We start from the raw sequence: 20643 nt of genomic DNA, 5'->3' as shown, positions 1-20643 counted from the left end.
AGATGAGCAGCCGCCTCACGGAGCAAACACTGGAGTGACATTTGAATTCCACCACCTTCGTTTTTCAAAGCTCCCAGGGGGATTCTAGGACCAAAACTAAGAAGCAATGCCTGGCAGGTGGCGAACACCGGCCACTTCTCCAGGTGAGATCTCTTCAGCCGGTACCAAGGAGGCAACTGGTGTGGATGGAATGAACGTTACCCTTGCCTCGGAAAGACGCTGCCATGGAAGTACTTCCTGCTTCACTACCTTCTCACTAGGCCCCTCAACAGCTACTGCCTTTCCATGCATTTTCACTGAATCCTCACAACCCTGTGGTCGGTAATAGTTACGTCCACCTTACAGCTCCAAGTGGAGCTCAGACTTGAGGTCCACACAGCTGGCTAGAGAAACGCCGATTGTGTTATCCGTGACACTTGAGAAGTCCCTGGCCTGTTCACACTTGCTAATTCACCACTTCTCATTAAGGAAGAGCCGACCATAGCAGAAAGACAAGACAGACCTTGGAACTCCGACCCCGAATGAAGGCCTACTTTTCAATAAGAGGAATAGAAAATCCTTTTTCTAGAATTCCCAAGGAAATTTCCCAATCCCCTCCCTCCCCATTGATGTTCCTTTAAAGCATGTGCATTTTTCAAATGAGTGTTTGTTCTGCTGGAACCCGTTCAGGCCTGGGGTGGGGTGGGGGGGCTCTAGTGGCTGGGCATGCTCACGGAGTCCCTGACTTGGCTGCTCCTGGAAGCTGCTCTCCTCCCCAGCAGGTACTTCGTCTCCCAGCACCCGCAGCCGCTGTGGCGCAACTTCTGCCTCTGACGGAGTAAGGGCTCAGCTGCAGTTTCTCACGGAGCTTGAACAGAGATCAGTAAAAAGCACAGAAACCACATCAGTGTTAGAAGCCTCTTTATTGGGGTACCTCCCTTGACTCCTTTACTGGTGTAAGAACCAAAGGTCCAGATTAACCATGCCATTGTTTTATTTCCACAATATTTGTTCCCTCCAACTCCTTTGAAATTAAACAGATTTGTTTACAAAGATAGCCTTAACTACATTAAACTTTTCAACCCACAAAGGCCCACTTACTGTTACCTTATAGGGACACACTTTCATGTACTCATTTACCCAGGGTACAAAAACCCCACCATTTTGCCAACAGTTAAAGGAACAGAGAACCCAAAGGTTCTCGAATCACTTTCCACCAAGTCAACAAAAGAAAATCTGCAATATCCAAAACTTTTTAAACCCATAAAAATTTGTTTTCCAAAAACATATTTACTCTACATTGCCATCAATATAATTATACAAGAACATACAAAGCCCTAGGAAAGAGAAAGTATTTCATTACAAAATATTTGTGATCAAGAAAATATCGCTTGCCTTAAATAATAGGAAAAGTGGCAGAAAAATAAATATGTTTAGAGATGTCCGTTTTTGCAAGTAACAAAAAAGCTCACAAATAAGGAATGAAGCTAAAATATGCATTGGCTACAAAATGAATCTAGCAGTGTTTGCACACGTGTCATAAAGTGAGGTTCTGTCGACTCCTCTCTCTCAGTGTTTAGATATAAAAGTACAAAAAAAGCCTCCCCAGAGGAAGATCTCACTGAGCTGAAATCCACAATACGAAGAGCCAGGAGACAGAAGCCAGAACTGTGACCTTGGTCTACTGTTGCTAGCGAAACCATCCACCAGATGACCCAAGCCCCCCTTCCCCCGCCCCGTTAGCACAGAGAAATTCTCAAAATGACCAACTGATTCTAGTTTAAAAAAAAGAAAAAGATAAAGAAAAAAAAATCCAAGTAACATTGCACTAAAAATGAGTAGTTTCCGTTCTAATAGCTCCTGGGAACCCCAGGGTAAAATGTCAGGTGCTGCGTTTTATAAAAGTCCAACCCCACTCTCCATGCATGGGAATTCCATTTCCCCCAAACTCGGTGTTTCTTCTAAATCCATTTTTAAACTCACGAGTGTAGGATTTGTCTGCGTCTGTTTCCCTAAATCCTCCATCACTTCTCCAGGATTTCATTGGTCTCCAAAGTCCCTGGGGATCTTCTCTGACAGCTCCAGCTTCCAGCATCAGGGACCAGCTCTGGCCCCCTCCGCACCTTCCTCCCGTCCCCCCTACACCCCACTGAAATCCCAACACACAGATCCAGTTCCCGCTGACGGGCAACAATGTGTCCAAAGTAAATCATTTTAAAGACACTGAATAGCATCTACATAGAGCATTTTTTCACTGAAAAGAAATCAGATCAACACAGTCTTGTGACTACGGCTCAGACAAAACCTGTATGAAAAATGCAATTGGTTAAAATAGGCTATTGCCAGTATTAGAAATTTCACAATGATGTCCGAAAGCTGTTAAGAGAAATAAAATATACATTAAACAGCCAAGTCCTCAACCTTTATCATCAACTCCATTCTAAAATATTGCACATGATATCCAGTCTTTTCCTTGTCTGGAGGGGAGTAAAAAAGAAAAAAACCACGTCCACGTCCGTTCAGACAGTAGAGTAGGTCTACTTTGCAAGTAAGATGCCTGAGGCATGTCCTCACTGTAGTCCAAACAGGGTGAGCCCTGGTGCTGACGGGCATGATAGGGAGGAATGCCCGCCTCAGTCACAAATCCTTGCGACCACAGGGGACTGGTCTGGCAGGTATAACACGGGAGGGGAGCCCACACTGCTCGAGGGACTTCGGAAATGCGCGTCAAAGGAGCTTGGAGTGATCCCGACTTCACCTTTCAAAAAATCATCCTCCTCATCTTCCACCACCTCCTGTGTAAAGAACAGAGGTTATCAGTAGGAACACCAGGGCGGTGTGAAATTTCAAGAGTTCCTCTCAGGCGCCACTTCTGGAAAGAGTAAAGTAAAGAAACGTATCTTAACTCTGGAAGCTTCCCCTGACGCGTCCTTTTTCATTACCAACCACCCACACAACTGTCCGTCACACGTTGTAACGACTCATTAGGTCTGATTTTTTTGAACAGATTTTAAGCTGAGAGAGGGCAGGTGGCACTCGTCTTTCTTGCTCAGCGTCCTCACCCTTGTACCTAACACAGTGTGAATGAGTGAAGGAACGATCCCCCCCCCACCAACCCAAGCTTAATACAAAGAAAAAAAGAGTTTCCAATGACTACTTATGAAAAACGAGACCTAAATAAATTTGAGATTGGTAGTTGGTGGTGGTGATCTCACGAAGATGTGAATTTGCTGAGCTGATTAACCTTCACTTCCCAAAGTTCACTTACCAAGTGTCTAAACATTCATCAAAAAACCAAAAAATTCTTTTCGTAAGAATACAACTTGAGTTTGGATTTTTGCAAAGGCAGAATTAATAAAATGTGTTTTGGTTTTTTTTTAAAAAGATTTTATTTATTTATTTATTGACAGAGAGAAATCACAAGTAGACGGAGAGGCAGACAGAGAGAGAGAGAGGGAAGCAGGCTCCCTGCTGAGCAGAGAGCCCGATGTGGGACTCGATCCCAGGACCCTGAGATCATGACCTGAGCCGAAGGCAGCGGCTTAACCCACTGAGCCACCCAGGTGCCCCGATAAAATGTGTTTTTTAAGTGTGACATTGCTGTTGACCATTTGATTGTGGTCTGTAACCACGCTGGAGCTTCCCAGGGTGCTGAGTCACAAATTTACCTGTTTAATGGGTTTTTTCAACTCCTGAAGCTCTTCTGCACTCATGTCTTCCCATATCTGATAAAGAGGATCTATGAATTTCTTCGACCTGTGGACAGAGGTCAATTTCAAATTCACGTTCAATGCCACACTAAAGGTCAGATTTGTCTGGCTCTTCTCTCACAGGATCCACTATCCAAAATAAAAACTACGGCTCAAATAATTGTCGTGCAAAAAAATACTGGATGTCAGTACCGTACATAATGGGGCTCCCAGTCTGTAAAGCTTCATCTACTCAGAAGGCGTATTCAGCTACTGTTTCTCATCTTTTTATTTTCTTTTTTCCATCTTTTTATTTTCAAGTGAAATTATTTCTCAACTCTGCCAGGACCGACAATGAGTTAGAATATGTCCAAATGAAAACAAAATTATATTACTCTGGAATTTCATTTTTTTATATTTCTACAGTAAGTCTATTGAAGATTAGTCGGGGAAAAAAGACCAATGTGGTGGCTTCAGTCAACCATGCCTTGGGAGACCAGCCAATCCTAAATGTGGGGCTGCTAGCGAGAAACTGCACAGCACGCAGAAATCCTGTTTCCTTATACAAACGCCAAGTTCAAGACTGGCCTGGAGGTTTCTCACCGTCACCCACCCAGATAAACTACATGGCTGCCGTTCATCCTTGGCAACAGCGGGGAACGTGCTCTCTAAAGGAAGGAACAAGTCACCTGGCAGAAAATTCTGAGCCACAAAAGGCAGTGCCCTTCCCATCCAGGCACCTCTATGCCCAGTCCCTTTCAGGTTGAAACCAACTGGTTTACAGAAAAACAAAAGATAAACGAGAAACCTCTGGTGTCACTCTGGGGTTCTTCCTGAACTACAGGTCTGCACAGCTCTCAGCCTCTAAAAGGTCTTCTCTGCCTTGGGGACCCGAAACACGTGAAGGGGACCCTGAGCCACTGATAAACAGCGGGAGCGCCACTTACGACAAAAAAAACCCCAGCAAATACATGTCCCACATACAGTCCCCCCACCCCCCGTCCGGTCGCAGGCTAAGAGTCCCACCTCTTAAGCACACAAGGATCGAAGGGAAAGAAGGTGTCAAGCGGGTTCGTGCAGGTCTGCACCGAGTCCCCGCCCGCCGTGTTTCGAATGACCGGCAGCATCTGGCGATTGTTCCTCTCGATGATGGTGTAGCAGAAGACCAGCTGGTACTTACTGCGGACAGAGCCGAGACACGACGAAGAGTCAACCTCGCGGCTAAGTCTGCACGGAGGTGCCTGTCTGTGTGACAACCAGGCTGACCACAAAGATGCTGTCACACAGAACACGTCCAAGGAAAAAAACATGTAAAAAAGGAAGCGATGCTTTTAGGGGGCAGCTTACAGGCCTGCTGCCTACACACCTGCCCAGGAGCAGGAAGGTGTGGCCATCGCTCTGCACCGCCAGCAAGCTTAGGATACTCATGACTCACTAAAAATCAGTGTGTTTGAGGGAAGACTCTTACGGTTTGCAAGATGCTGCAAACTGTCTAAGTGACGTCTACGACCTGTAAGAGAATGAGGAGGTTGGTGGAAAGGGGGTGCTCCGAGGACAGTGGTGGCTGAGGGACAGACCTGGCCACTGAGGTAAGGGCTCCACCGGACAGGCCTGTAACGAGGCCCCTAAGCTGCCGCCCCCAATTCTGAAAATGTAATGGCCCCTAAATCCCAACAAACGATTGATTAAAAACAAATGGACAGAGTAAGACTCAGCAGATCAAATCAAATGCAAGTTATGGGTCCACAAGAATCCCCATCCCGTTAGGGAAGCAAAAGCAGCAGCCACGGGCCACTGCATCAGTTTGACAGAGACCTCCTCGCCCAGCTCTTGCTCTCGGCCTCACTCCGGACCCCAGACCCGCAGCCTCTCGCACAGCGGGCTCCCCGCCATGAAGAGTCTAGCGGCTCCTGCCTCTGCTGCTCTTCGTCGGCTGCCTGCTATCCCCCACACTGTGCTGGGACCCTTCACACTGCCCCCCCGCCGTGCTCCTGCTCATCGTCTGTTCCTTTCCTTGATCCTGTTATCATTTCTGAAATCCCAGGAGACAGAACACCTTGAACTACAAGCCCAGCAGAGGAAAAATAAGATTATTGAATAAGAGCAGCAGGTGGTCTAAGGGACAAAGGGATGAAGAATTATCTTCGTCTTCTAACAGAACAGACCCTTACGTGTTGAAGATTCTAAGCTATGATCCTACCCTGAACACCCGGATCAAGGGCTCAAAGTCCCCAACTCATTGTGTACCCAAAGCAGAATCACCCGGGGAATAACGCTAGACCGCCTGCGTTCGCGCACCGGCTCGGCCACCGGGGAGACCCTTCTCACAGGTCAGCCCGTCTCCCCAGGGTGCCACCATCCCGGACTGAGTCAGGACTCAGCACTACAACCCGGACTGGGAGGACGCAGGGAGTCCTGCGTGATGCGCCTCCAGGTGCGCGGGGACCCAGCCCCCGCCGCGCAGGGCCTGACAGGCCCGCTGCTCACCAGCACATCTCCGGCCGCTGCGTACCCCTCCCGCGGCCAGACTCTGTGTATTACCGTGAGAAACACCTTCGGTCTGCACCTCTCCGCTTCCTAGTTGCCTTATTCATTTTTAAGCGCTGAGGCCTCTGCTTAATTATCATCTCTGAACACAAAGCACTAGCAACTTCCCATAGTATAGAAACATAAAAACAAAAGCTTAACTACAATGCTTCCTAAAATGATGGGGTTACATGTTTTTATGTGTATTATAGTGACTAATTTTACTAATTTCACAGAAATGTAGTGGAACTGTACAATACTGATACTAACATAAACTTATTTTTAAATAATTTCCACCCATAAAGTGTAAGTAACTTACCTCGTGATTGCAGCAAAAAAGTTCACTACCGAAGGCAGACAAATCTTCAGGGGATTTAGCTGACTCATCACTATACGTTCAAAATTTAGACTTTGAAGGTATCTCAAACCTTTGATTAAAAAACAACACATTTGTTAAAATGTACAAACTTAACCGTCGAAATACCTTGAAGCAGCACGGAGTACTTCACACACCAGAAATATTTCTCACAAAGTCACTTACAGAAATGGTTCAAGTAGGAGAGAGCCACGCAGTCACACAGGCAGAGCCCGGAGAAAGTCACCAGGCCAAACCACACCCACTTGTGACTAAGTCAACTTTTTTTTCTTAAAGATTTTATTTATTTATTTGACAGACAAATATCATAAGTAGGCAGAGAGGCAGGCAGAGAGACGGGGAGGAAGCAGGCTCCCCACTGAGCAGAGAGCCCGATGCGGGGCTCGATCCCAGGACCCTGAGATCATGACCTGAGCGGAAGGCAGAGGCTTCAACCCACTGAGCCACCCAGGTGCCCCTAAGTCAACTTTTCTAAAGAAAACAGTGTATTCGTTCAAAGACCTGGAAGTAAGTGCACATCCCTAGTGGGCTATAAACTTCTATGACAATTTGGAATTTAGGTATTTGTAAACTCAGGATATTCTGAGTTTGTACAGAAAAAAAAAAAAAACATGTGATCTGATCTCAGTTAATCACGAAGTCAGTACGGAGCTAAGGCAACAAGTGCGGTCTCTACTCCCGAGAGGTAATGACGATGATCTGGTGTTCCTCCTTCCCGACTTCGTCAGACAGACACGTATGCCAATCTGACGAGAGCAAGCAAACAGCAAGACCTGCTGCACATCTGAAATTACCAGTGAAGCTGAGCAAGTTATTCCTGTGTGTGACAGCTGTTTTTGTGCTTACAAGGAAACTACGGAGGTAGAAGTAAAAGTTAGACACCACTCTCCTAGAACAGATACACAGAATTCTCTCCTCTATTAGTAAAAGATACCTTGCAAGCAAACCAACTTATGCTTAAGTAAATTTTTTTAGATAATTCTTTAATGTATTTCTTTAAGTTTTATTTACGTAATCTCTACACCCAACATGGGGCTCAAACTCACCACCCTGAGATCAAGAGTCTCAGTCTTCTGACTGAGCCAGTCAAGTGCCCCATCTTTGATGAATATTCTGATAAAACTAAACATGGAATACTGTCATGGCTTACAAGAACATGCTCTTTAACCAAGAGTCTTACCATTTATTTATACCCCAAAAAGCAGATACTTTGCTTAAGTAGGGCTAAAACCTTGTCCTACTCCTAGTTTATATAACTAGCTGTAACCTTCTGAGAAGTAACAGAATAGGAGTAAACAGTACAATGTAACACACACAAGCTTCGGTTCAGAGCGCTGGTTCTCAACTCTCAAGGCAGCTGGGCCCCCAGAGGACTTGTAGCAGTGTCTGCAGAGTTTTAGCGTCACAACAGACAGTCCGGGCAGTGGTCAGGAGGGTGTTACTAGCATTTAGTGGACAGAGGGCGCTAACCATCCTAACATGCCCACGACAGCCCCCACAACCACCAGAGACCCAGCCCAGAATGTCAGATTTTGAGGTTTAGAGGAAACAGCCTATTAAACCATCTGAGTTATTCATGCAAGTAAAAAAACCATTTAAACGGACTTAACTGGTACTGCTCTTGTCATACTAACCTGACACACAAACTTCATCTGGTAGATTTTAATTCTATGCAGCCCTTAGAAATTAGCAAAACTGCAAACTGGTAGGTTAACGCTTAAGCCCCTAGACAAAGCAGCCTGACTGTTATGACCCTGAGCTTCAGAATCATATTCATCTAATCCTGCCAATCAATATCCTGCGTCTGCTTAGAGTCCCCCTGGGAGGGTGGAACAACGCCCGCCCTTCCCAGGCCGGCACAAGGACCAGCAGGGAAGGAAGCACTGTGCTGGGCCTCACCCGAGGAAGAGCCCCCTCACGGCTCACAATCAGCCTAGACGTCACCCTCGAAAACAGAGGTGCTCCACCGCCAAGCCATTCTCTGCTCAACAGGGGCCTTTACGGCTGTAGGGGTCTAAGGGCTGCTTGAAATTATGTGTCAAAGTTTTGAGTGCACGGGCAGTATTCTGACTCCACAGTTTTCATCAAATTCTCAAAAAAGAAACGACCCCCCTTTCTCAAGACTGCCAGTATTCTAGAACAATCCAGCTCACCCCCATCAACCACACCACTGACCTTCTTTCAGGTTTCCACTTAAAAGCTGCTTGTGTCTAAAAACAAAAGTGTAGAACACCGCTTGGCAGGCCGAATAAAATGGTCCGTGGAGAGCAACATCACAAAATGCCTTTGCTCCTGAGTCCTGGTTATTAAGGTATCTGTGCAGCCAGTTAAGCAAAAGATCCAGGCACGATTTTACGGTACTAGGGACAAGAAAAACCCAAGTCAACTTCACTTGCTTCACACAAAACCAAGAGTGACGTAAAAACACACAGCTGCCTCACTACATGCAAAGAACAGTCAGTCTGCAGGCTTCTTCGTCTATTCCCCGTGGGCACAGAAAAGCAGCAAACAAAAAAAGGAAATGGATGGGTGGCAGGAAGACAGCTTTTCAATTCTAAGGTAGAACTTGCAATGCAACCTTCTAGCAAGAACAGGCCCCTAAAGCTGCCCAGGGCCCCGAGGGATGGACCGTGTCTCCTTATGGACTCTGAAGGACTCCTCCGACGGCCTCCCTGCCCTCTCAGAGCAATAGGCCACAGGAAAGGGCACACTTAGCAACAGCTTACAAGGAAGAGACTGTGTGTGACTGACTTCGTCCTTCCTTATAAGGTTCTGATGAAGTCCTGTGGCCTACAATGTAGGGTAGAGTGGACAGAGGGCTATCAGTTGTCAGGGACTGGCCCAAATACATCACTGGAAGAAGTAGGCCCAGAGCTGGCCTCCTAAACAGATCTTTCTATTACCTTTAAAAGAGTTTTTTCTTCAGCTTTAAGATACAACTGATTCGGAATGCAAATGACAAATAACAAACCTATAAAAAGAATCAAAACAGTATACAAACACTGTACAATATCCATGAAGACAAACGGGCTTCTGATCAAGTATAACTATGCAAAACAGAGGACAGAAGCTTTCCATATGAGGCTTTATATATAAAGAAGACATTTTATTCTGAAATTGCCTTTTGGAAATGTAAATGTCTTATGCAGAATGGGGGAATAGATTTTTTCACTTTAAAGGCAGACAAAAATTAGAGCAGGTATTTCTCTGACTTAAAACAATGCTATAATCTTTTTAAAGCACGACATGAAAAAGCACTTGGAAAATTAGGTTACTTACATAAGAGGAATAAATTTAGCTCTTGCCAAAAAGCTTCCAATATAATTTCCAGCAGCTTGCCTGATGATGGCAGGATTATTTGGATCCTGCAATTTTTTCCAGAGATGTTCCAAAAATGCTTCTGCGAATCCCTATAAAAAGAGAAGGTATTGCTCTAATCTTTTTTAATGCTGAAGAAATCTCTGGCTATCGGAATCCTAAGACTGTCCACAAGCATAGAGGACAATGGTAGTGTATCTGTCATACCGCCAGATAAGGAACATATGCAGTTCTCAGGGTTCTTAATTTTACAACATTCTGAGATAATAGTATTAAAAACTAAAGGCGTTCCCCAGCCTTAAAAAAGTTTCCCAAACAAGCTGAAATTTAGATACAACCCTACAGATTTCGTAGGCTCAGTGACAGGGCCTTGGAATCTGCAACTGATCCCGCCATTTGGCCAGCAATGGAAAGCAGGGACAAGCCACACCCGCGGGGGAGCCGTGCAGCAGGGCTGTCACAGGGCCAGCCAGCTCCCAGTCTCTGACCACAGGTACTGACCTTACCCAGAAACACAGACACAGATTCAAGGACAGTGTTTGACTAATGATGCTCATCATAGGAAAAAGACTAAAGCTTTTTTTTTAAACAAAAGGCACAAACTCCAACTTCTCCCCAAATAGCTATATTCAAAAGCTTCGGGGCACACATACTTCGGGGCAAAGAATTTAACCTTCTTATCCATGCCCAGTACTCTCCTGACACTTCTAGAAAGCTACAGAACAGTGGCAAAGGAACAGTTGTCCATATTTCTCTCCCCCCCCCAAACAGAAAGCCAATGCCTAAAGTTTTAAAACTCTGGATTTAGAAGTTGTTTGGGGCTAGTTAGGATCAACTGAGAGAATGAGGACAGAAACAGTTAAAGATCCACGGGGATTTTAATAGCCAGGGCTGGAATGAGAGGAAAGGGCACCACCTAGTGGAGAAAACGCGGAATGCCACTTTCGGAGCACCTGGCCTAGGAAGAGCTATCATTAGAGGTATCAGAAAAGTGAGCTTCAGAAAAAAAAAATGCTCACCTCCTGTGTCCTTTCCCAAGTCCCCCCACCCCTATCCCAGTTTTTAAGGGAAAATCATGGGCAAGAATAAAATAAGTAAGACCATGCTGAGAGTACTCACCAGTTTAAAACTGCAGAGGTAAAACATGAAAAACTGTACATGGCAGGAGGCGTGGGTGGGCAACAGGAGTTTGTCGAAGATGGTTATGAGATCTCGATACAGATCCTTTGTTCTGTTGGTATCTACCTTGCCTAAAGAGACAGTTTTGCATTTCAGCCTTACACATCATTTTTAAGCTGCCACTTTCGTTTACCAAATTTCTAAAAATAAGATACCATTATGAAACATCATCCACTAAGCTATGTTTGTAACAAAATGCCATTTTTATTTTGCACAGATTTTCCTTCAGAACTATACTAATCCGGCACCGACAATGAAGCAGGCCCTCCCCTCACACACCGCTGTGATGCCATAAATAGGAAGCCCTTTTAAAGGGCAATTTTACTATTTATATAGCAGAACCCTTTGATCCACTAATTCTACTGCCAGAAATTGATCACGGGCGCATTACCAGACACACACACACACACACACACAAACACACAGGATATTTATCACACATTTATAATAGCAAAAAAATGATGGGGGAAGGTGCCTGGGGGCTCAGTCGGTGCAGTGTCTGCCTTTGGCTTAGGTCATGATCCTAGAATCCTGGGATCGAGCCCTGCATCAGGCTCCCTGCTCAGAAGGGAGCCTGCTTCTCCTCCCTCTGCCCTTCCCCCTCACCTCACTTGCTCACTCTCTCTTTCCAAAAAGTAAAATCTTAAAAAAAAAAAAAAAAAAAAAAAAGAGGTGGGAGGGAGAAAAAAAAAAAAAGAGAGACCAGTTAAATCCACACAATCAACAGCAACCTCAAAGGATAGGAAATGATCAGAGAAAATGTTCACAGCAGGGGGAAAAGGGCAGATTATGAATCACTGTGCGCAGCATGAGCCCCAAACCCAGTGAAAAACACACTCCTAAATATCCACATGCTAACATAAGAGAAAAACAGATCAAAATGCTAATAATGGTTCTCTGAATAGTACAAATGCAGACATTTAAATTGTCTTTTTTAATCCTTTCCTATAGTTTGCAAATTTTCTCTCAACTATGTAATAACCACAAAAAAATTAAAATAATAATACAGTCAACTCAGATTCCAGTCTTAGAAATTATTCTGAGTGGCCAACTATCATTCGCAAATCTTCACAATGCGAACGGAAGAATCCTGTTTCCATGGCAAAGCCTCCAGATGCACAAAGTTCCAGGATGGCAAGAAGTGCCCCGAAGTGTTCACAGCACTATACCCCCAAACTCAATCCCTAGCACCAACCCTGTATTGACGTGCGCTACTCCTAGACGTCCTGAGCAACTCGAGTGTGTTTTGATCTCCACCTAAAACTGACCAAACTCCAGGAATCATCCCCAACTACGACAGTCAGTGAAACCATCAGCGGCTTTGAAGACAAATTCAGCTGAGCCCGAATCCGGTCCCAACATTCTCAAGCTGTGTCACACCGGCAGTCACGGGATCTCCCTAGGCCCTCCTTTCCTCATACTTGAAACGGTGATTTGTACAGGACCTCTAGGAGGACTCCGTCACGTATGAGAAACACCCAGCACACAGCCGGGGCGCTGCCGAGTTCACATGCGGCTACTGTGACGAGTGCGGGTCATTACCATCTACGAAGCAGATGTCCTTGAGGTAGGACAGCAGCAGAGAGAGCAGGATGTCCAGGCGCTCGGCTACAGGATGCACCATGTGATCGAGCCCTTGAGGGTCAGCCTTGGCGTCACGTTCAGTGTCTTCGTCCTCATCCTTTGAAGATAAGGGACAAACTGACATTAAAAACTGGGGTAAAAGGGGTAAGAGGGAAAATTCTCAGTGCTGATTATTTCCTTTGAAAGATAAAACAAAGAGAAGACATAGCCCCCCGCCCTAGGCAGAGGCTCCCCACCAAAGGTGTGACCCGGAACCCGTAATGGCATTCCAAAGATTCCGAGCCCAGCCAGAGAGTCACGGGTAAAGCCCACCTGGCACAAGGCCACGTGAGCACCACAGCTTTCCTGGGACCCACTGTGCTGGGCCCTGCTGGTGCCAGGTCTCCTCTCCCAGGACAGAGTACCCGTGCCCCAGCTGCTGGGAGCACCGGTTCTCCAGAGAACAGCCCCTGCACTCCTTCCTCCCCTCCCCAGCTGACAAGGGGTGACGGGAGTCTGTCTCCCTGACTTCAAGCTGGGACCCACATGGAATCTGGGGTCATCATGCTGCAGCTGTTTTCCTACTGGGAGCAAACTCTGGCTTAGTTCCCTCCCCTGCCCTTTCCTGCTTCTTCACGCCCTTTGTCCCTAGTGACCTAAATGCCCTTCTCAAGCCCTCCTCCTCCTCCAGTAAGCCTGGCCCCAGGCAGAGAAGTACTGCATTAAGGCCTAAGACTTACAAAACAGAGAAATCACACTGGTATGCTTTCCTATGTATCACTCCTTCACAAACTATATGTGGTTTACAAAACAAAAAACAAAAACACAGAACAACAGAAAACACAAACTAAGAACAAAAATGAAACCTACTTCACCACTCCCACATTCAAAGCCCTGGAAGTAAACGAAGTCTGCTGGACAGTAAGCAACCTGACGGCAGCCGTTCACTTCAACCTCACTTCCAAGTCTGCCGAACAACTGTTTTAACCTAAAGCCTTGGAGAAGATGGGGGGCCGTCAGCCACCCCCACCCACCCTGGGGGACACTGACCATATTGAAGAGTCCTTCGGTGGCATCTGGCCCACTGCCAGTCTGAACGGCTGCTTCTTCAGCATCCTCGATATCCTGCCGGGATGCATTCACCTACATTATAACAAAGGGGGAAAAAATGATGGCAGTGAAAATACAACTATTTCGGGGGTGCCTGGGTGGTTCAGTCAGTTGGGTGTCTGCTTTCAGCTCACGTCATGATCCCAGGTCTTGGGACAGGGCTCCCTACTCAACAGGGAACCTGCTTCTCCCTCTCCCTCTCCCCTTACCCCCCTACCCCGCTCCTATGCTTGCTCTCTCCCATGCTCTCAAATAGTATCTTAAAAAATAAAGTAAAATAAAAAATACAATTACTTTGGGATGCCTGGATGGTTCAGTCGGTTAAGCATCTAACTCTCGGTTTTGGCTTAGGGTGTGATCTCAGGGTTGTGAGATCGAGCCCCACAGTGGTCTCTGTGCTCAATGTGGAGCCTGCATGAGAGTCTCTCTCCCTCCCTCTGCACCCTGCCCCCATGACTTGCTCCCTCTCTTCCTTTAAAAAAAAAAAAATACAAGTACTTTATTTGGGTACTGGAAATTCATCTGCTATACATACTTAAAAAAAAAAAAAAAGAAGAAAGATTTTATTTCTTTATTTGACAGAGATAGACCACATAAGTAAGCAGAGCAGCAGGCAGAGGAAGAGGGAGAAGACATGAGGCTCAATCCCAGGACCCCGAGAAGGCAGACGCTTCACGGACTGAGCCGCCCAGGCGCCCCTCACATTACATAGTTTAAAGGAGTCCACATGGGCATCCCTTCTGATACTGTGACTCAATATACAATTATGGTGCAAACCTACAAACTGGCCCGGGTCACAAAGGAATTTACGAGACTACAAATCAAACCCTTTCACTACACACTTCCATAAAATCATTATGAAATGCAGTGTGCTGCAGCTTCCACAAACCCAACATGCATCCCAACTCTTACATGTTGTACAAGAAGCATATCATTCATCAGCTGAGCAGAAAAATGACAAAATGCAAGTCAATCTGAATTACTGAATAGTCACTTTGGTATATGGTCCTTCAGACACCTTGTTCCACACAGCATTCAAATCCTGCCTTTTTTCTCTCTCTACACGACCTCTTTCTAAATGTGCTCTCCACCGTTGCCCAGTACGACCCAGGGGAAGACTCTACAGGTGACACACGCAGCAGGCCAGACAGCTGTCCTCCCAGGGAGCCGCGCACCAGCCTGCCCACCCTCCTCCAGCTCTCCCCAGGCCCGCTACACTGCGGCCTCGTCCCTGCCACAGTATCAGGGCTCTCCTCCATCACTCACACTCACAGTCCACAAACCTCACGTCTCCCAACAGCCCAGCTCCATCCCCTCCTACAACCTCACCAAGGCCTCCAGCAGCCCCACTCAACAACCACACACACTGGCCCCCCAAAACGCAGCACCCCCCTCCAGAGACACGGCAACAGACTCCCTAATCCCCAACTCCAAGGACTTTGGCTCTGTTCAGCCTCCTTAAAAACATCAACAGTAGCTCATACCACTGACTAAACCCTTCCTCCTTCCAGATCCCCTGCAGGTGTCTGCCCTGGCCTTTCCTCCCCCTCGGCACATTTCCTGTCTCCCACTTCACCAGCACCACAGCACAGGGAGCCCTGGCCCTTCCCCACCGCTACCACTCCATCTGGTGCCCAGCTGCCCCCCAATCCATCCACAAAGGAACTCTTCCTCTCCCAACCACCTCCTGACTTCTTACTGCTAACTCCGACTCTACTCCCCGGGGAGCAAGCGCTCTCTTACCCACTACTTCCCCACTTCCAACCCAGTTTCAAGGACCAGTTCGCCCTTTCTCCCCCGTCACTAGCATCCATGACTTTCCTTCATTCCCACTGCACCCCACTGCAGGCCTCTTTAAAAAAGGGTCTAAGATGGGGCACCAGGATGGCTCAGTGGGTTAAAGCTTCTGCCGTCGGCTCAGGTCATGATCCCAGGGTCCTGGGATCGAGCCCCACATCGGGCTCTCTGCTTAGCAGGAAGCCTGCTTCCCTTCCTCTCTCTCTCTCTGTCTGGCTCTCTGCCTACCTGTGATCTCTGTCTGTCAAATAAATAAATAAAATCTTTAAAAAAAAAAAAAAAGATCTAAGAATTCAACATCACCTCCTTAGGAACGCCTTCCTCACCCCTTCGCACGATATCGGGTTTACCAGCACGTAACGACCGTGTGTTCCAGTCACAGCATTTACCACAACTGTACTTTCACATGGCTGTGACCATCTAATGCCTTGTTTCCCAACCAGGAGAAATGGGGCCATCTCTATAACCCAGCACATCCACCAAGCTCCAGAAATGTTCAAAGAAATCAAAGGTGGAAATGTGGATTCTTCTCCATCATTGCTACTACTGTTTCACGTACTATGACTATGTATTTAATAAATGAAAATCAACGAGAAAAACCGATTATCAAATACTTACATCCAACTTGAGTAGCTTCTCAATCACAAGCTCCAGAATTTCATGCCTCAAGGTTGGGAAATACACACTAATCCTTAGTAAGTTATGAACATAACATTCCTAAAACATAAAAAGACAAAACGCTTCAACAGAGGGTATTTCATAATGACATAAGAAAACATTAATTACACAATCTTTAATTTCAATTAAACAGAAAAAAACAGACTATTCAGCAACACAGAAACTATACAGTTCCTCCATCATTCAATCTAACTAATCTAATTACCCCCCAGTAAATTAAATTTGTTTGGGAAGGGTGATTTTATTAAGATTTTATTTTTCAGTAATCTCTACACCCAATGTGGAGCTCGAACTCACAGCCCTGAGCTCAAGAGCCGCACGCTCCATCGGCGAGCCAGCCAAATGCCCCCCACCACACCCCCATTAATTAAATCTGTAATCTGTATACCTCTATAGCATTTTTAAAAACAGGTTTGTTGAGATATACGCCATTCATCTACAGCGTGCAATTCAACAGTATCCGGTATATTCAGGGTTGTACAACTGTCACCACAACTGATTTATAACATTTTCATCACCTAAAAAGGGCAGGGCATTTTTGGGTAGTGTACGTCCTCCCAAGCCCTAGGGAACCACTGATCGACTTTCTGTCTAACGATCTGCCTATTCTAGACCTGCCATGGAAGTGGAATCTTCTGCTATGTGACGTTTTAGCATGTTTTCAAGATTCACTCACTTCGTAGCAAGTAAACCACTCTGTTTTATTGCCCAATAATACCCACTGTATACACTGTATACACGTAACACATTTTTTTGATGCACTGACCCGTGAATATTTGGTTGTTCCCATGTTCAGGCTATTAGAGATAATGCTGCTTCTGAATAATCTTGTAAAGTGCTGTGTAGACATGTATTTTCTGCTGGTTAGACACCTAGCAGTGGCAATGCTAAGTCATATGGCAATTCTCTGTTCAACCTTTCTGAGGGACGGTCTAGAGGCCTTCCCAAAGCACTTCCAGCACCAACCATTCCCCACTCTCCCCAGCAAGGGAACAAGGGAAGGTTCTGACTTCTCCACATCCTCACCACTACTTGTTACTGTCTGTCCCTCTAAGTACAGCCATCCCAGGGGCTGTGAAGTGAAACCTTGTTATGGTTTCGTCTTGCCTTTTCCTGATGGCTAGTGATGTTGAGCTTTTTTTCTTTTGCGCATTGACCGTAAGCATTATCAATTCTGGACAAATATCTGCTCAGGTCGTGTGCCCATTTTTTGAGTTATTTGCCTTTGTATTATCAAGACATTGGAAGAGTGCTTCGTATATTCTAGATTACTCCTTTATCCACTATACGACTCGCAAGTATCTTCTCCTAGGTTTGAGCAGTCTTTCACTCTCCGGAAGGGGTCCATGAAGCAGAGCTGGCTAGCTGTAAGGAAGTCGAATTGGTCTGGTTTTCTGTGGCTCTCATGTTTCGGGCATCCTATCTGGAAACTGTTGCCTAATCCCAGGTCACAAAAGTGCTCATCTATGTGTTCTTACTAAGAGCCCTTTTTTTAGCTTACATTTAGGTCTTTCATCCACTTTGAGGTCATTTTTGTTTAACATGTAGGGGGGCCCTGCTTCATTCTTTCATGTAGACTTCCGCTTGTCCCACAACCACTTGTGGAAATGACTTGTTTGCCCCATTAAATTATCTGGTACTACTGGCTTTTGTATATTGATCTTATTTTCTTTTTTTTTTTTTTAAGATTTTTATTTATTTATCTGACAGAGATCACAAGTAGGCAGAGAGGCAGGCAGAGAGAGGGAGGAAGGGAAGCAGGCTCCCTGCTGAGCAGAGAGCCTGATGCGGGACTCGACCCCAAGACCCTGGGACCATGACCCAAGCCAAAGGCAGAGGCTTTAACCCAATGAGCCACCCGGGTGCCCCGATCTTGTATTCTATAACCAGGTTGAACTCATCTTAGTTCTAATAGTGCTTTGAGAATTCCTCAGGATTTTTCTAAATGCAGGATCATGTCATCTGTAAATAGAGGCATTTTTACTTCTTCCTTTCCAATCTGGGTGTCTTTTCCTCTTCCTGTGTGCCCTTGTTAGAATCTCTAATACAATACTAAACAAAAGTGGCAAAAGCAGACATCCTTGTTCTGTTCCTTATCTTAGGGGAAAGTTCTCACTCTTTCACCATTGAGTGGGAAGTTACCTGTTGAAAAAGCTGCCTTCTATTCTTGTCATGAAAGGGTTTTGGTGTTCCTCAAATACTTTTGTGAATCTACTGAAATAATCACGTGGTTCCTGTCATCTATTCTACTGACATGGTGTGCTTTATTAACTGATTTTAACAGGTATTAAACGAACCATGCATTCCCAGCATAAATTTCACTTGGTCATAGTCCATTAACTCTTTATGTTGCTAAATGCCATTTTCTAGTGGGCTGTTGAGTATTTTTACATCAATAGTCATAAGAGATACAAGATTTATAATATGCCACTTGAAACAGACTATCACAAACATTAGCAAACCTTATTAACTCTGTATTTAATACATATAATACCTTACTTAGAAAAAAAAAGCATGCTTAGTAAGAAACCACTGTTCAATAATCATTACTGAAAACCACAGGTCATCTAAATATTACACAAAACTTGGGAAAAAATCATCCATAGACAGTTCTGCCTTCATATTCAAATAAGGCTTGTTTACAATTGGTAATGTATAAACTATTACCTTCTAGTAATTTTTATCTATATTATCACTAAGCCTATTCAGATATTTCTGAAATGGACTATTTCCCTGACTTGCGTAAGGGAAAAAGAGCCTGGGGATCCTCAGTGAGTTCCTAAGAAAGGAATCTTAGTCTTGAGTTCTTAGTCTTGAGTTTAATCTGGAAGACAACTGCTAAGAAAAAAAAAAAAAATCACCTAAAACTAAATTATAACTTTTCCATTATTTTCCCCATGAAAAAATTTCTTACCAGTGTTCTTTCTGATTTTCGAACAAATGGAAATTTTTCCACCAGTATTGGCATAAGAAACCATGGTGTCCTATTTAAAAAAATAAAAAAATTTAAAGATCAATCCATGTTAACTGGACTTTCTTGGAAGGTGACATTTCCATTCTAAGAGTAAATATGGATGCAGGAAGCAAATGGTCACTAACTACTTCAAATAATCACAACTTGACATAAACACATAGCTTCAGAGAAGATCTATGTCAACTTAGCGGGAAACAGCCTCCTATTAACTTTGATATCAATGGCAAATCAAAGGGGGATTCTTTTTCCTACAAAAGCAACAGAGCGTCAGTTTAAAATCTAAACGTTTCCCTCTGTAATGCTTTCACATATCTTACTTTTAAAAGCAGAAAAAAAGTATCATCTTGAGCATTTTTTTTTAAGTTAGCAAATAATAAACTTACAGGGGTGTTGGGAGCCTCGTGCCTAGAAGGGGTTAACCCAATAGAGCAACAGTTATTGGGAACCTCTTCAACTGAGGACTTTCCCGGGTGGCGAGCTAGACTGCCACCATGTTTCCCTGGTGATGGTTATGAGAACATTGTAAGGTCTGGCTTGTTGCCACTGCAGCTGCTGTCTCAAGACTAAGCTAATAAGGCTCCTGTGTTTTGTGAATATTGTGTTATGGCCTACGTGTCCAAACCATGAAGGTCAAGGCTGTCTGACAGCTCTGCATGGCCAGCTACTCTCAGGCCAAAACAGAAACGAGCACCAGATGTACAGGAGGTGATTCCCTTGCTGTGTGGTATAAATCAGAACTCTGCAAAATAAACCTGGGCACTAGGGGACACCCTCCTTGGTGCTCCTCCTGCCCCCATCTCTTTGTCTCTTAATTTCTTTTCACCATCCTCTTACCCTCACGTTCCTGGTCGGTTTGTCGCGCCGGCCGCAACACAGGGGGAACTTGAAGTCCACCCTTCCAAAAGAAACCCAAGCTTTTCTTAGAACTGTTAACTTTTTAAAAATGCAAATATGGGGTGCCTGGGTGGCTCAGTTGGTTAGGCAACCAACTCCTGATTTCACCTCAGGTCACAATCTCAGGGTTGTAGGATGGAGCCCAACGTCAGGCTCCACACTCAGAGGGCAGTCTGTGTGAGATTCTTTCCCTCGTCCTCTGTACCTCCCCCTGCTTAGGCTCTCCCTCTCTAAAATAAAATAAATCCTTAGAAAAAAAAATTTTTTTAATATAATCAACATACAAAATTAGAACTACAATTTTTATTTATATGGAATGACACATGGGTTGTTCACTGAAAATTTTGGGGTATCACATCTTGTTGAAGACAAAAACAAAATTTCAACCACTATACAAAATTTGGAGGAAAATTTGCACACAAGCTTTAAGAATTTACGTAATTTAAATTAAGTCCTTAATTCATAAATTAATTTTTAAATAATTTCAATACAGACAATGAAGAGAGAACTAAAATGCCATTTTTGTAGAATGTTGTATCACAGGATACAAAAACATGTAC

The 20643-nt window shown here is 44.9% G+C and overlaps 1 protein-coding gene across 1 annotated transcript in view; it reads right to left on the bottom strand.

Annotated features, from left to right (window-relative positions):
* Positions 1–883: 883 nt before the first annotated feature.
* RRN3 (RRN3 homolog, RNA polymerase I transcription factor) overlaps positions 884–20643 on the bottom strand; it is a 30714-nt gene continuing 10954 nt past the window's right edge. Inside the window, exons 8-18 of the mRNA XM_044234179.1 lie at positions 19130–19199; positions 16156–16254; positions 13681–13773; positions 12610–12748; positions 11008–11138; positions 9850–9980; positions 8746–8930; positions 6514–6622; positions 4695–4847; positions 3648–3735; positions 884–2774 (exon numbers count right to left, since the gene is read on the bottom strand). Of these exons, the coding sequence (XP_044090114.1) occupies positions 2613–2774; positions 3648–3735; positions 4695–4847; positions 6514–6622; positions 8746–8930; positions 9850–9980; positions 11008–11138; positions 12610–12748; positions 13681–13773; positions 16156–16254; positions 19130–19199 (1360 nt within the window). The 3' untranslated portion in view covers positions 884–2612. The remainder of the gene's footprint in view (positions 2775–3647; positions 3736–4694; positions 4848–6513; positions 6623–8745; positions 8931–9849; positions 9981–11007; positions 11139–12609; positions 12749–13680; positions 13774–16155; positions 16255–19129; positions 19200–20643) is intronic.

The sequence above is a fragment of the Neovison vison genome, chromosome 14 (genome assembly GCF_020171115.1).
Source record: "Neovison vison isolate M4711 chromosome 14, ASM_NN_V1, whole genome shotgun sequence".
Lineage (NCBI taxonomy): Eukaryota > Metazoa > Chordata > Mammalia > Carnivora > Mustelidae > Neogale > Neogale vison.
Note: the sequence above shows the minus strand (reverse complement) of the source record. Positions and strands in the feature narration are given on the sequence as shown.